The sequence below is a fragment of the Heterodontus francisci genome, chromosome 2, assembly GCF_036365525.1.
Source record: "Heterodontus francisci isolate sHetFra1 chromosome 2, sHetFra1.hap1, whole genome shotgun sequence".
NCBI classification, from domain to species: Eukaryota; Metazoa; Chordata; class Chondrichthyes; order Heterodontiformes; family Heterodontidae; genus Heterodontus; species Heterodontus francisci.
Genome location: NC_090372.1, coordinates 15,845,518 through 15,858,719, shown reverse-complemented (window position 1 = coordinate 15,858,719; position 13,202 = coordinate 15,845,518). Strand labels below are relative to the sequence as shown.

At 41.4% G+C, this 13,202-nt stretch overlaps 1 protein-coding gene across 3 annotated transcripts in view; it reads right to left on the bottom strand.

The window, feature by feature from the left end:
• The window catches only part of topbp1 (DNA topoisomerase II binding protein 1), a 94,800-nt gene that overhangs the window by 40,991 nt on the left and 40,607 nt on the right, over positions 1 to 13,202 (bottom strand). For all 3 annotated transcript variants that reach the window (XM_068054753.1, XM_068054763.1, XM_068054773.1), the window contains exons 12-14: positions 11,518 to 11,690; positions 2,866 to 3,077; positions 837 to 1,132 (exon numbers count right to left, since the gene is read on the bottom strand). In XM_068054753.1, the coding sequence (XP_067910854.1) occupies positions 837 to 1,132; positions 2,866 to 3,077; positions 11,518 to 11,690 (681 nt within the window). The remainder of the gene's footprint in view (positions 1 to 836; positions 1,133 to 2,865; positions 3,078 to 11,517; positions 11,691 to 13,202) is intronic.

Below are 13,202 nucleotides of genomic sequence, written 5' to 3'. Positions count from 1 at the left end.
GAGTCCAAAGTTCACAATCCTTGCAAAAAAGAAACCATAGTCTAAAATTTTCTCCCTATTGACTACAAATGGGCAGAACATTTATACTTCCACACATGAAACATGGTTAAAAGTGATTTGGCCCCACATGAAGAATTAAAACATTTTAGTGCATGGAGAACAAAAATGGTGCTCCAAGTGCATTAAAATAGTTCAACTATGTTATTGTCATAAAACAAAATGTTAGCAATAACCTCATGTACAAAAAGCAACATTAAACAGAAAACATTAAACAGAAAATGTCAAACACTCAACAGGTGAGGCAACATCAGTGGAGAGAATGAGTAGTTAATGCCTCAGACATGGAATCTTTGTCAGAACTGAAGCATTTAAAAAGGACAGAACTAAGGGCAGACTGTCCCTGTAGCCACAGTAGAAGTGCACCACTTTTTCAAGCTTCCCTACTTACTTGCCTCTTTAAGCTATTCACATCCTCTGTAGGTCCTTTATTTCTCACATTATGAATTCTAATGTCTCATGCTAATATCACTTCTGCCATTTAATCACTTCCAGTTCTCCACTTAAGCACTTTGCTTCATTATTCTTTTCATCTATGCATGTGTTTTTCCCCCCTCCCCTTGTTCTGTTTCTTTAAATGCTGTTCATGGGTAATATCTTCTTGTTGTGAAGGGTCCAAATCTGAAATGTTAACACATATGTTTGCCTGATATGTGTAAATTGTTACCCTCCTAACAGTGTTCACTACAAAGTTAACAATTGTATTGTCTCTTTGTATTCAAACCTGTTTACATGAAAACCTTTTTAATCTGTCCTGCATTGCAAGAATATGCTAGTACCTGAACATCAAATGATGGCTTGAAGAGCTTGTCCTTGCACAGGAATTTGGAAGGTGTATCGAGTGGCAAATTGGCTTCTTTTTGCTGACTGGGTGCTCCTACTGCTGCTCCTATTGCATCGGTTCTACCTTGCTGAGATAAGACCAACTGGAAGGCTTTACTCTGGAACCTCTTTATATCCAGCGGAGTCACTGTAATGTTCTGCATGTTTTTCAGTCTGGATGACGGATGCTCAGGTATTTCTTCTGGCACTTTGTACAATTCTGTGACCTTGGCAGTCTGATTCACTTCAGCAACTTTATCCATGAAAAAAATTATAAAAAGGAGTTAAAAATGTTTGAATGCAACTGGACATGATTAGATTCCAGCACATATTAAATGAAGTTGCAAACTTTTTTTTTTTTTTTATTTCCAAAATATACTTTATTCATAAAAATCTGTAAAAATTACATTGCCAAACAGTTTCCAAACAGCATGAAAAAATACAAACATTGCAAAAGAGATCAGTTTCTTTCAATAATGTCATGAGTTTCTTCCCAACCCTTCCGTTTCACAATTGTCATGTCAATTACAGTTTTACATTTACAGCAATTCAGAATATTAACGATACAGTTCGAGGGGCTTCCCATGGTTCCAGCCCCTCAGTCCAGCTTGGTGGGGGAACCTTACACTGTGGTCTTTCCCCATTGAGCCTTTGCTGCGGCTGCCCCAAGCTTTAGTGCGTCCCTCAGCACGTAGTCCTGGACCTTGGAATGTGCCAGTCTGCAACATTCGGTGGTGGACAACTCTTTGCGCTGGAAGACCAGCAAGTTTCGGGCAGACCAAAGGGCGTCTTTCACCGAATTGATAGTCCTCCAGCAGCAGTTGATGTTTGTCTCGGTGTGCGTCCCTGGGAACAGCCCGTAGAGCACAGACTCCTGTGTTACAGAGCTGCTTGGGATGAACCTTGACAAAAACCACTGCATCTCTTTCCACACCTGCTTTGCAAAGGCACATTCCAGGAGGAGGTGGGCGAAATGAAGTTGCAAACACCACAGCAAAATCTCAAAAATACGGCACAAAGCCACTCAAACTGGGGGAGCAAGATCATTCACATCCTTAGCTCTACTCATTACAGATGTGTGACCCTAAATACTGCATTTGGAGCTTCTTCCCAACATTATTGCTTTTAAATGTAAACACGGTATGTTCTTTTAAGGACACAAGGCATGAGTGCTGAGTCCTTCTCAGTCAAGTAGCAACTGATTTTTCTTAAACAGGTCCCAGGTCAGTTATGTGTTTTTACATGTTCTTTGAATGTGGTGCTCAAAGTCAATTAGAAGTTATTTCCTTTTAGCAGGGAAGTTTCAAAGTATATCGCAGTGTTAACTGTGGCTCAGTTGGTAGCAGTCTCATCTCTAAGTCAGAAGAGTCTAGGTTCAGGTCCCACTCAGGACTTGAGCACAAAAATCATTTTCATTCACAGTTTTTTGAACTTCATGGTTGGGAATTTTTATTCTCTTTGTCGCCTGCTGATTGGTATTTTCTCATTCATTTGTATCTGGAAGCCAAATCATGACACTCACACCTGTTACATTACAGTACAGACTGAGTAAATATGCTGCATTTATACTAGAAGTTGGCAAAAGAGAAAGACTTTACTTTCAAACTCCTAAAAATACATCGGGCCAAAAGAACCAAAGGCAGAGGATACAACTCTTATTAGCTACAACGGCCTATTGTCAGAAACAATGAAGGCTACACTCTTGCAGACAACAGAAAAAGGATGCTGAGGAGTTGCCTAATGTGTGGTATTCAGATGATGTAGGAAAAGGGTATTGCATGACTTTTGGCAGAAGCACCACAAAGATTTACTCATATGGGCAATGTCCATTCATCGATAGTGGAATAGAAAATGGAAAAACGCAATATGATGGGCCTTATTCTCAACTGGATTGCATAATTTCATCACTTCCATCTTCAACAGTTAAAGATTGCAAATAGTCTAAAATACAACAGCTCATACAATACTTGTTGTTTCAATACTTACCAGCATTAGTAGCATTTTCAACTAAGAATTTGCTTTCATCAGCCTTTTTCCCTGATCGAGCAGACTCAAATAGCCAAGCGGCAGTCACAGCTGGTAAATTCCATTTCTTCGCAGCTTCGTACTTAGAGCCTTGTGGCTCCTGCAAGACCAGATGGGTGCTGGCAAGCATGCCTTTCTTCAAATTTGCCTTTCGAACAAAAAATTCCTGCACTCTTTAAGCAAAACAAAACAAGAGATGTCACAAAGCATTGCTATGTGTATTCATATCCTATGATTAAGTTCAAGTATTTGGTTTAAGAAATCAAAACCATCATTTTTATCCTATACCCAGGTTAAGAGGGAAGGCACAGCTTTCTAACAATGATATTGACAACCGAGAGGTGCAGAATGGGATCCACGGTGATTTGTCCTCTAATTTTCCCCTCCATGTGAAAAGGTCACAGGCTTACCCCAATAGCATAGCTGAAATCAGGAATGATGTAAAAAATGAAAAGATAAAACAAGAGCTAACCACTCCTTCCCAGAGTATTGCAGATTTGTACAAGCTATAAAAAGGTTACTTGCCCATTTTTTGATTTATCCCATTTTGTTTTTCTCCAACCTACTTGATTACTTGACATGCTATTACTTAAATGCAAAGAAAATATTGTGCATGGCAAATGAAAAGAGATCTGGCGGTCTTGATTGACAATATTTTTAGGCTATCACAACAATGCTTGGTTACAGCAAGTAAAGCAAATCAGATGTTGGGATGCATTAAAAGGTCAATATTGAGCTAAAATAGTGAGGTAATCCTGCCACTTCATAAATCATTGGTGCGATTGTACTTAGAATAGTGTGTACTGTTTTGGTCACCACAGTATGTAAAGGACATTGCAGCTATTGAAAGGATACAGAAGAGTGCAACCAGAATGATTGAGTGGATGGAGGGATTGTATCATAAGGAGTGATCATATAAATTTAGCATGTCCTCACTGGAAAAAAAGGCCGAGAAGTGATATGGTTGCTCTTTTTAGAATTCCAAAGGGACTATGTGACGTAGACAAGCTGTTTCACCTTGTCCAGAATGATAATACTAAAGGACACAGCCGGTCCTTGAAGTGGGGTAAATTTAAAACTAATTAGCAGAAACAGTTTCAGTGAGCGAGTAGTAAATCTATGGAACAGACTCCCTGGGATGATGAAAAGAGTCAGTATGGTTTAATTCAAATGCAAATGAGATAGATTTCATTCAGAAAATCATATTTTGGCCTACAATACGAGTAACTTGAGATGTGATATACAAATGTATACTGAAACTCCAATGTCAGATCAGCATCCTGTACTGTGCCAGCGTGACATTTTATTTCAAACATCAAGCATCCTGCAGCCTCCTGGAATTAAATATTTACTGCTAGATTAACAGTTTTGTGCTGAGTTCATGCTAACATCATTACAGCCAGCAGACATTCCACCTCTTCAGTCTGGGCTGGATTTTAGCCCACATGCCAGGGATGCAAGGTCAGTAAATAATCCAGTCTACCACACTTTTCCCACTTTCTGTTTCGAAAATACCCTTTAACATGTTGTGTCAAATGATACACTGTGCTTTTCCTTCTCCCCAACAAATGGTTAATGTCCCAAACCCAAAAATGACTTAAATACACACTTCCCCCTTAGTTCACCTTGCACAGAACAAATTTTTTCCAAGATCAGGTTCTTAGTATTTGAAATATATCAGAAATTAATATCAGTTTATATGGCATGAAAACAATGAAACAGTCCATTCAGCTCAACCAATCACTGTTAGCATTTATATTCCACCCGATCAGTTGAGGCTTATCTTCCACACAATCAGTTGCCCTAATCCAATGTGCTCGCTGTGTTCCATGTCCCTTTATTACTTTCTATAATTTGAACCCAGACAACAATTATGTAGCTTCTTCAATGTAGTTAAAAAGTCCCAAGGCATTTCCCACAAGTGTTATCAGACAGAATTTGACATTGAGCTACATAAAGTCATATTAGGATAGGTGACAAACAGTTTGGTTATGGAGTAGGATTTTAAGAAGCATCATAAAGGAGAGACAGGATAGAGAGGCAGAGAGGTTTAGGGAGGGAATTCTAGAGCTTACGACCAAGGCAGCTGAAAGCACAGCCACCAACAGTGGAGCAATGGGTATCAAAGATGCTCAAGAGGCTGGAATTGGAGGAGTGCAGAGGGTTGCGTGGCTGGAGAAGATTACGGAGATGGGGAGAGGTGAGGTTATGGAGAGACTAGAACACAAGGATGAGAATTTTTTTTAAATTAAAATCAAAGCATCGCCAGACCTGGAGCGAATATAGGTTGTCAAGCACAGGGGGATGGGGGAGCAGAACTTGGTGTCAGTTAGGATATGGATAGCACAGTTTTGGATAAGCTGAAGTTTACAAAGGGTGGAAGGTGCGAGGCCAGCCTGGAGATCAGTGAAAAAAATCAGTCTGGATGTTACAAAAACATGAATAAAGGTTTCAGTAGCAGATTAGCAGAGGTGGTGGTGGAGATGGGAGATGTTGCAGTGAAGTTGGTGGCCCTGGTGATAGAGATAATGAGGTTGGAAGCTCAGCTCAGGGTCAAATAGGATGTTGCGTTTGAAATTACTCCATTCGTCAGATCTTTAACCTACCTATATCCCTTTGTAGCCTCCTTATGTCCTCTTCACAACTTATTTTCCTACTTATCTTTGTGTCATCAGCAAATTAGCAACCATACCTTCAGTCCCTTAATCCAAGTCATTTATATAAATTGTAAAGAATTGAGGCCCCAGCACGGATCCCGGCGGCACACCACTTGTTACATCTTGCCAAGCAGAAAATGACCCATTTATGCCTATTCTCTGTTTCTTGTTAACTAGCCAATCTTCAATCAATGCCAATATGTTACCCCCTACACCATGAGCTGTTATTTTCCGCAATAACCTTTGATGTGGCACCTTATCAAATGCCTTCTGGAAATCTAAGTACAGTACATCCACCTTTATGCACAGCACATGTTACTTCTTCAACAAACTCCAATAAATTGGTTAAACATGATTTCCCTTTCACAAAATCACTCTGCCTGATTACCTTGCATTTTTTTAAGTGCCCTGCTATAATGTCTTTAATAATAGCTTCTAACATTTTCCCTAAGACAGATGTTAAGCTAACTGGCCAGTAGTTTCCCACTTTCTGTCTCCTTCCCTTTTTGAATAACATTCACTATTTTTCAATCTAATGGAACCTTCCCCAAATCTAGGGAATTTTGGAAAATTAAAACCAATACATCAACTAACGCACTAGCCACTTCTTTTAAGACCCAAGGATGAAGTCCATCAGGACCCAGGGACTTGTCAGCCCGCAGCTCCAACAATTTGCTCAGTTGCACTTCCCTGGTGATTGTAATTTTCTTGAGTTCCTACCTCCCTTCCATTTCCTGATTTACAGTTATTTCTAGGATGTTACATGCATCCTGTATAGTGAAGATTGATGCAAAATACCCGTTCAATGCATCTGCCATTTCCTATTTATTCCCCAGACTCACTTTCGATAGGACCTTTGTTAATTTTTCTTTTAAAAATATCTATAGAAGCTCTTACTATCTGTTTTCATATTTATAGCTAGCTTTCTCTTGTACTCTAATCTTTTCCTCATCAATCTTTTAGTCATTATTTGCTGTTAAATTAGGAGGACAGGTTTAATTAACAAGGCTTGTATTCCCTTGAATATAGAAGTTTAAGGGGTGATCTGATTGCGGATTTAAGGAGTTGACAGGGTGCTTAGAGAGGAAATATTTCCTTTGGTCCAGAATAAGGGGGAATAATTTTAAAATTAGAGTTAGACTGGTTCTTCATACCAAAACGTAATGGAAATCAGAAACACTGTCCCCCAAAAAGCTGTTGAGACCAGGTAAATTGAGAATTTCAAAACTGGGATTGATAGATTTTTGTTAGGCACGTGTATTAAGCGTTACAGAACCAAGGTGGGTGTTATATATGTATATATTGTTATACTACCTGTAAAGTGTTAGGAACTAGTTGTTATGTTTAAGTGTTCCAGTGGGGGGCTTCATTCACAGCTGCACTGGGAAGTCATGTTATATGTAACACAAGAATCAGGATCGACAGTACAAAGCACAATGCTGAATTAAACCAAACTGACTCCAGCCTTTTCCAAGATTAAAGTGTGATTCTTTCCAACATCTGGGAACCAGAAACAACATAAAAACGAAACACGGTAGCAACGAGTGTCTGTGAGTAAACCTAGAACATTTTTAAAACCATCAGATTGATAAAAGTGACCCAAATTAGTGCCAGAAATGGCTACTGGAATGTGAAGCTAGACACAGAATCTTCACTGTTGACAACATTCAACACGCCTTTTGGACGGTACAAATTCCTGCGTCTACCCTTTGGCCTCAAAGTGAACCAGGATGTGTTCCAACAGAAAGTAGACGAGACATACAGGGGATGCAAAGGAGCAGTCAGCATATTCGGATATATGGTGTAGATGGGAAAGATATTGACAACCATCTACATGAAGCCATGGAGAGAACCAGGAAAGCTGGGATTAAACTAAACGCAGACAAATGCATTGTGAAAGTGGCAGAATATCAGTTCTTTGGAATGGTGTACACACCTGACGGAGTTAAGACGAGCCCTGAAAGAATCTCAGCCATCTCTGGGATGGAAGCCCCAAGAGATAAGAGAGAGTTGAGAAGTTTCCTTGGTTTGATACAATACATGGGCTCCTTTATTCCGCACATGTCGGAACAAGCAAACCTGCGGGAGCTGATGAAAGATGATGTAGAGTACCAGTGGTCAGAGTCACATGACAGGAGTTTCAACAAACTTAAAAAGGTAGTATGCAAGGAGACAAATCTGTCATACTACAACAGAAAGAAACTTGTCACTCTGCAAGTAGATGCTTCCACAAAAGGATTGGGAGCTGCCCTGGTACAAGAGGGAAAGCCAACAGCATTTGTGTCCAAAGTTCTGACATCAGCTGAGACAAGATATGCCAACATAGAGAGAGAACTTTTGGCAGTTGTGTATGGATGTGAAAAGTTCCACACATATCTCTATGGGAGGAAGTTCACAGTGGAGAGTGATCATCGTCCACTGGAGCAGATTTACAAGAAAAATCTATGTAAAGCACCAGCAAGACTGCAGAGGTTACTCTTGAGGCTTCAGAGCTATGATTTCACTCTGAAATATAAGCCAGGAAGAGAAATGGTGTTGGCAGACACCCTATCTCGGTTGTCATCACAAGAGAAACATGAGATAGAAGATCTAGGCATAAAGATTCATCACCAAGTGAGCGTAACACCACCAAAACTGAGTCAAATTAGAGAGGAGACCAGCAAAAACAGTGGGTAAACAGAGTTAAGATACAGATCAGCCATGATCTAATTGAATGGTAGATCAGATTCAAGGGGCTGAATGGCCTACTCCTGTTCTTATGTTACCACCATCACAGTCACATTAAAATGTCATTTGTGGCTTTGATGAGGACTGTTTCAGTGCTGTGGCAGGGCAGACACCTGATTGAAGGGATTCGAGCACAGAATTGCAGGAAAGATGGACACGAGTTTGGGGACGGCTTGAGTGGAAAGGGAGGTTAGAGATGGGACAGTAGTTTTCATGAACCAGGTGGTCAAGGATGGGCTTTTTGAGGACAGGGATGATGACGGCAAATTTAAAGGGAAGGGGCAACCATTAACAGTATAGCTTAAATAGGGGCCTGGAGGGGAAGTTGGGTAGACAGCAATGTGGTGGGAGTAAAATCACGGGAGCAGCAAATGGGTCTAACAAACAAGATGAGCTCCAAAAGGGCACATGGGGAGAAACTAGAGAAAGATGCAACTTCAGGAGGGAAAACAGGAACCTTGCTGGTAAGTTGGGGGGGGGGGGGGGGGGGGTGGGGGGCGGGTGGCGCCGGTGCGCTAGGGCTCAGTTTGACATCTGAGAAAGAGAAGTGCAAGGGAAGTGGAGTGTAATGTGAGCTATTGCAGGGTGGTCACTGGATCCTACTGTTCATTTTCACTTAACGTAGGAAGGAACAGCTGAGGAATCTTCCATTTCATGATCATTCAAGTAGATTATTCATCAGTCAATATGAACATCCTCCTTATAAGTAAGTCAGTAATAAACTACAAAATAATCTGAAGCACTGGAGCAAAAACTATAAGGTATCCCTGTGCCCATGAAATCCAATGAACCGTACAGACCTTATTCCGACCATATATTTTGTGTACAGTAGTGGGGGGATTTCCATCTACAAGACAGTAAATAAATCTGGAGAAAGATGTTACAACACCAGTCATACAGTTTTGAGTTTTAGATTGTTGTCTATACTTGGTCTAGTCCTAGAGCTAACCCTGCACCCACCTCACACTCAACAAATAATCTCTTGCACCATCTGAGTCAAGTCAGATGGTACCAAATGCTCACATTTTCATTAGATTAGCAGAGGACTTAGCTTTTGAGTTGCAGCGACCTTGAAGAGAAAGTCACCATCAGATCCAGAGTGTTATGAGAACAACAACTACTAGTCCAGAGTTACACCAGGTTCCTGTGATGTCTGGTACCTATCAGGAAATTCTCAAACAGGGAACCAAAATGATTTTCCTCCAGTTGGACGGGTTGCCTATTCCTATGACTATGGGTAGGATAATCATTTTTTTTTAAACGTATAAAAACCTAGCAAGCGATATAGTGGCTTAAAAAAGTCTTCGTATAATGCAAAACTAGTGGCAAATCACTTAGCTTGTATAATATGCAATTAAATTGCAGGGAAAGTTTTTTTTTTATTCATTCATGGGATGTGGGCGTCGCTGGCTAGGACAGCATTTATTGCCCATCCCTAACTGCCCCTGAGAAGGTGGTGGAAAGCTGCCTTCTTGAACCGCTGCAGTCCATGTGGGGTAGGTACACCCACAGTGCTGTTAGGAAGGGAGTTGCAGGATTTTGACCCAGCGACTGTGAAGGAACGGCGATATAGTTCCAAGTCAGGATGGTGTGTGGCTTGGAGGGGAACTTGCAGGTGGTGGTGCTTCCACGCATCTTCTGCCATTGCCAAACTAGGTGGCAGAGGTCGTGGGTTTGGAAGGTGCCGTTGAAGCCTTGGTGCATTTCTGCAGTGCATCTTGTAAATGGTGCACACTGCTGCCACAGTGCGGTGATGGAGGGAGTGAATGTTTGTGAACGGGGTTCCAATCAAGCGGGCTGCTTTGTCCTGGATTGTGTCGAGCTTCGAGTGTTGTTGGAGCTGCACCCATCCAGGCAAGTGAAGAGTATTCCATCACATTCCTGACTTGTGCTTTGTAGATGTTGGACAGGCTTTGGAGAGTCAGGTGGTGAGTAACTCGCCGCAGGATTCCTAGCCTCTGACCTGCTCTTGTAGCCACGGTATTTATATGGTTACTCCAGTTCAGTTTCTGGTCAATGGTAACCCCCAGGGTGTTGATAGTGGGGGATTCAGCGATCATAATACCATTGAATGACAAGCGGAGATGGTTAGATTCTCCCTTGTTCGAGATGGTCATTGGTTGGCACGAATGTTACTTGCCACTTATCAGCCCAAGTCTGAATGTGGTCCAAGTCTTGCCGGATTTCTACACAGACTGCTTCAGTATCTCAGTCATCGCGAATGGTGCTGAACATTGCACAATCATCAGCAACATCCCCACTTCTGACCTTATAATTGAAGGAAGGTCATTGATGAAGCAGCTGATGATGGTTGGGCCTAGGACATTACCCTGAGGAACTCCTGCAGTGATGTCCTGGAGCTGAGGTGATTGACCTCCAACAACCACAACCATCTTCCTTTGCGCCAGGTACGACTCCAACCAGCAGACTGTTTTCCCCTGATTCCCATTTCTCCAGTTTTGCTAGGGCTCCTTGATGCCATACTGAGTCAAATTCTGCCTTGGTGTCAAGGGCAGTCACTCTCACCTCACATCGATTTCAGCTCTTTTGTCAATGTTTGAACCAATGAGGTCAGGAGCTGAGTGTCCTTGGCGGAACCCAAACTGAGTGTCAGTGAGCACGTTATTGCTGAGCAAGTACCACTTCATAGCACTGTCGATGACACTTTCATCACTTTACTGATGATTGAGGGTAGACTGATGGGATAGTAATTGGCCAGGTTGGACTTGTATTGCTTTTTGTGTACAGGACATACCTGGGCAATCTTTCACATTGCCAGGTAGATGCCGGTGTTGTAGCAGTACTGGAACAGCTTGGCTAGGGGCGCGGCAAGTTCTGGAGCACAGGTTTTCGGTACTATTGCTGGAATGTTGTCAGGGCCCATAGCCTTTGCAGCATCCAGTGCCTTCAGTCGTTTTTTGATATCACGCGGAGTGAATCGAAATGGCTGAAGACTGGCATCTGCGATGCTGGGGACTTAGGGAAAAGGCCGAGATGGATCATTCACTCGGCACTTTTGGCTGAAGAGTGTTGCAAATGCTTCAGCCTTATCTTTTGCACCGATGTGCTGGGCTCCCCCATCAGTGAGGATGGGGATATTTGTGGAGCCACTTTCTCCAGTTAGTTGTTTAATTGTCCACCACTGTTCATGACTGAACATAACTAGTTATGATTTTAAACAAAGTGTACAGTATAAAGTCTGTGGGTTTATGTAATCATTGACAGTTACCTTGCTCCAAGTAGTTCTGCTATGTTAAATAGTGCATCTCTTTCTACCCCAGTGAACTGGCTAACAGACAGTACAGAGTCAGCCAGTGGAATGCTTCCTTCCACAATGGATATAGGAGTGAATAAGACATTGGACTGTGAAGCCAGTATACACTGCTGATCGATGCACATTGCCTGCAAGAAAACAGAAGAAAGATTGGAGCAGCAGAAGAATATCCCTTTAATTACAAAAAGAGACACAATAATCAAATCATAGTAATCAAGACAGATTACAGTGCCTAAAAGGAACCCACTATTTTGTCCAAAGAAATAAAAACATATAAAGAGACAGATTGCAAAATCATAAACTAACAAGCAATTTGTAATTATGACTGGGTACAGTACACAGAACCTGTTTAACTCCTTTATCAACAAGATTGTCAACACTGGTTTGACAAGAATCTCATCAAAATATTGAACAAACAGATGGATAGATCAAATGTAGATGACTACCAATGATCCCTAAAATTTAGTGAAAAATAAATTTTAATCGCATGCTTTATCCTGGAGAACTTCTTCATTTGATTATAAATGTTTGGGCATATCCTGCCAGGCAGAGTAGCCAAAGCAAAATCATTGGGATATTCAAAATGCAGTTGGTAGGGGAATTGGGGTGCTGCAGGGATGGGCTTTGATAGACTGCATGATCTTTTCTCATCCCTCATTTCTCTTATATTACTTAGAGGCAGCAGGGTGAGATCATTTAAAAGTTGGAACACCATCCTAGATTGTTCATGCCATTTTGGCCAATGTGAATAATTGCTGATAAACAAGTGCTCAAACAAGTAGTTTCTGGCTGAGAGTCTCCTTTTGACAACCTCTTTTTTCCCCTTTCTCCAATTATTCAAATCTCAATGGATGCAAAACAACTAATATTTTTCTCCAAAACTAGTAATCCACTTTCAAAGTTGTGGGAGCACATGGCTTTGAAACAAGTAATTTCTGAGCTGCAATTTCAAGAGCAAGACATTAATTACATAGAAAAACAGGCATGTTTGCCTTTCATGTGGATGGATGGATATAGGATTGGCTAACTAAAAGGAAACAGAGTGTCAGGATAAATGGGTCATTTTCAGGTTGACAAACTATCACTAGTGGGGTGCCACAGGGAATCAGTGTTGGGGCCTCAACTATTTACAATCCACATGAATGATTTGAATGAAGGGACCGAATGCATTGTCGCCAAATTTGCTGACAAGACAGATAGATGGAAAAGCAAGTTGTGAGGACATGGTTTGCAAAGGGAGAATAGATAGGTTCAGTGAGTGGAAAAAAATCTGGCAGATAGAGAATAATGTGGGAAAATGTGAGTTTATCCACTTTGGTGGAAAGAGTAGAAAAGCAGATTATTTTTTAAATGCAGAAAGACGACAGAATGCTGGGGCACAGAGGGATCTGGGTGTCCTCACACATGAATCACAAGAAATTAGCATGCAGATATAGCAAGTAATTAGGAAGATAAATGGAATGTTGGCCTTTATTGCAAGGGGGATGGAGTTTAAAAATAGGGAAGTCTTGCTACAACTGCACAGGGCATTGCTGAGACCACACCTACAGTACTAGGTACAGTTTTGATCTCCTCATTTAAGGAGGGATATACTTACATTTATGCACTGCCTGGGAGGGTGGTAGAGGCGGGTTGCCTCA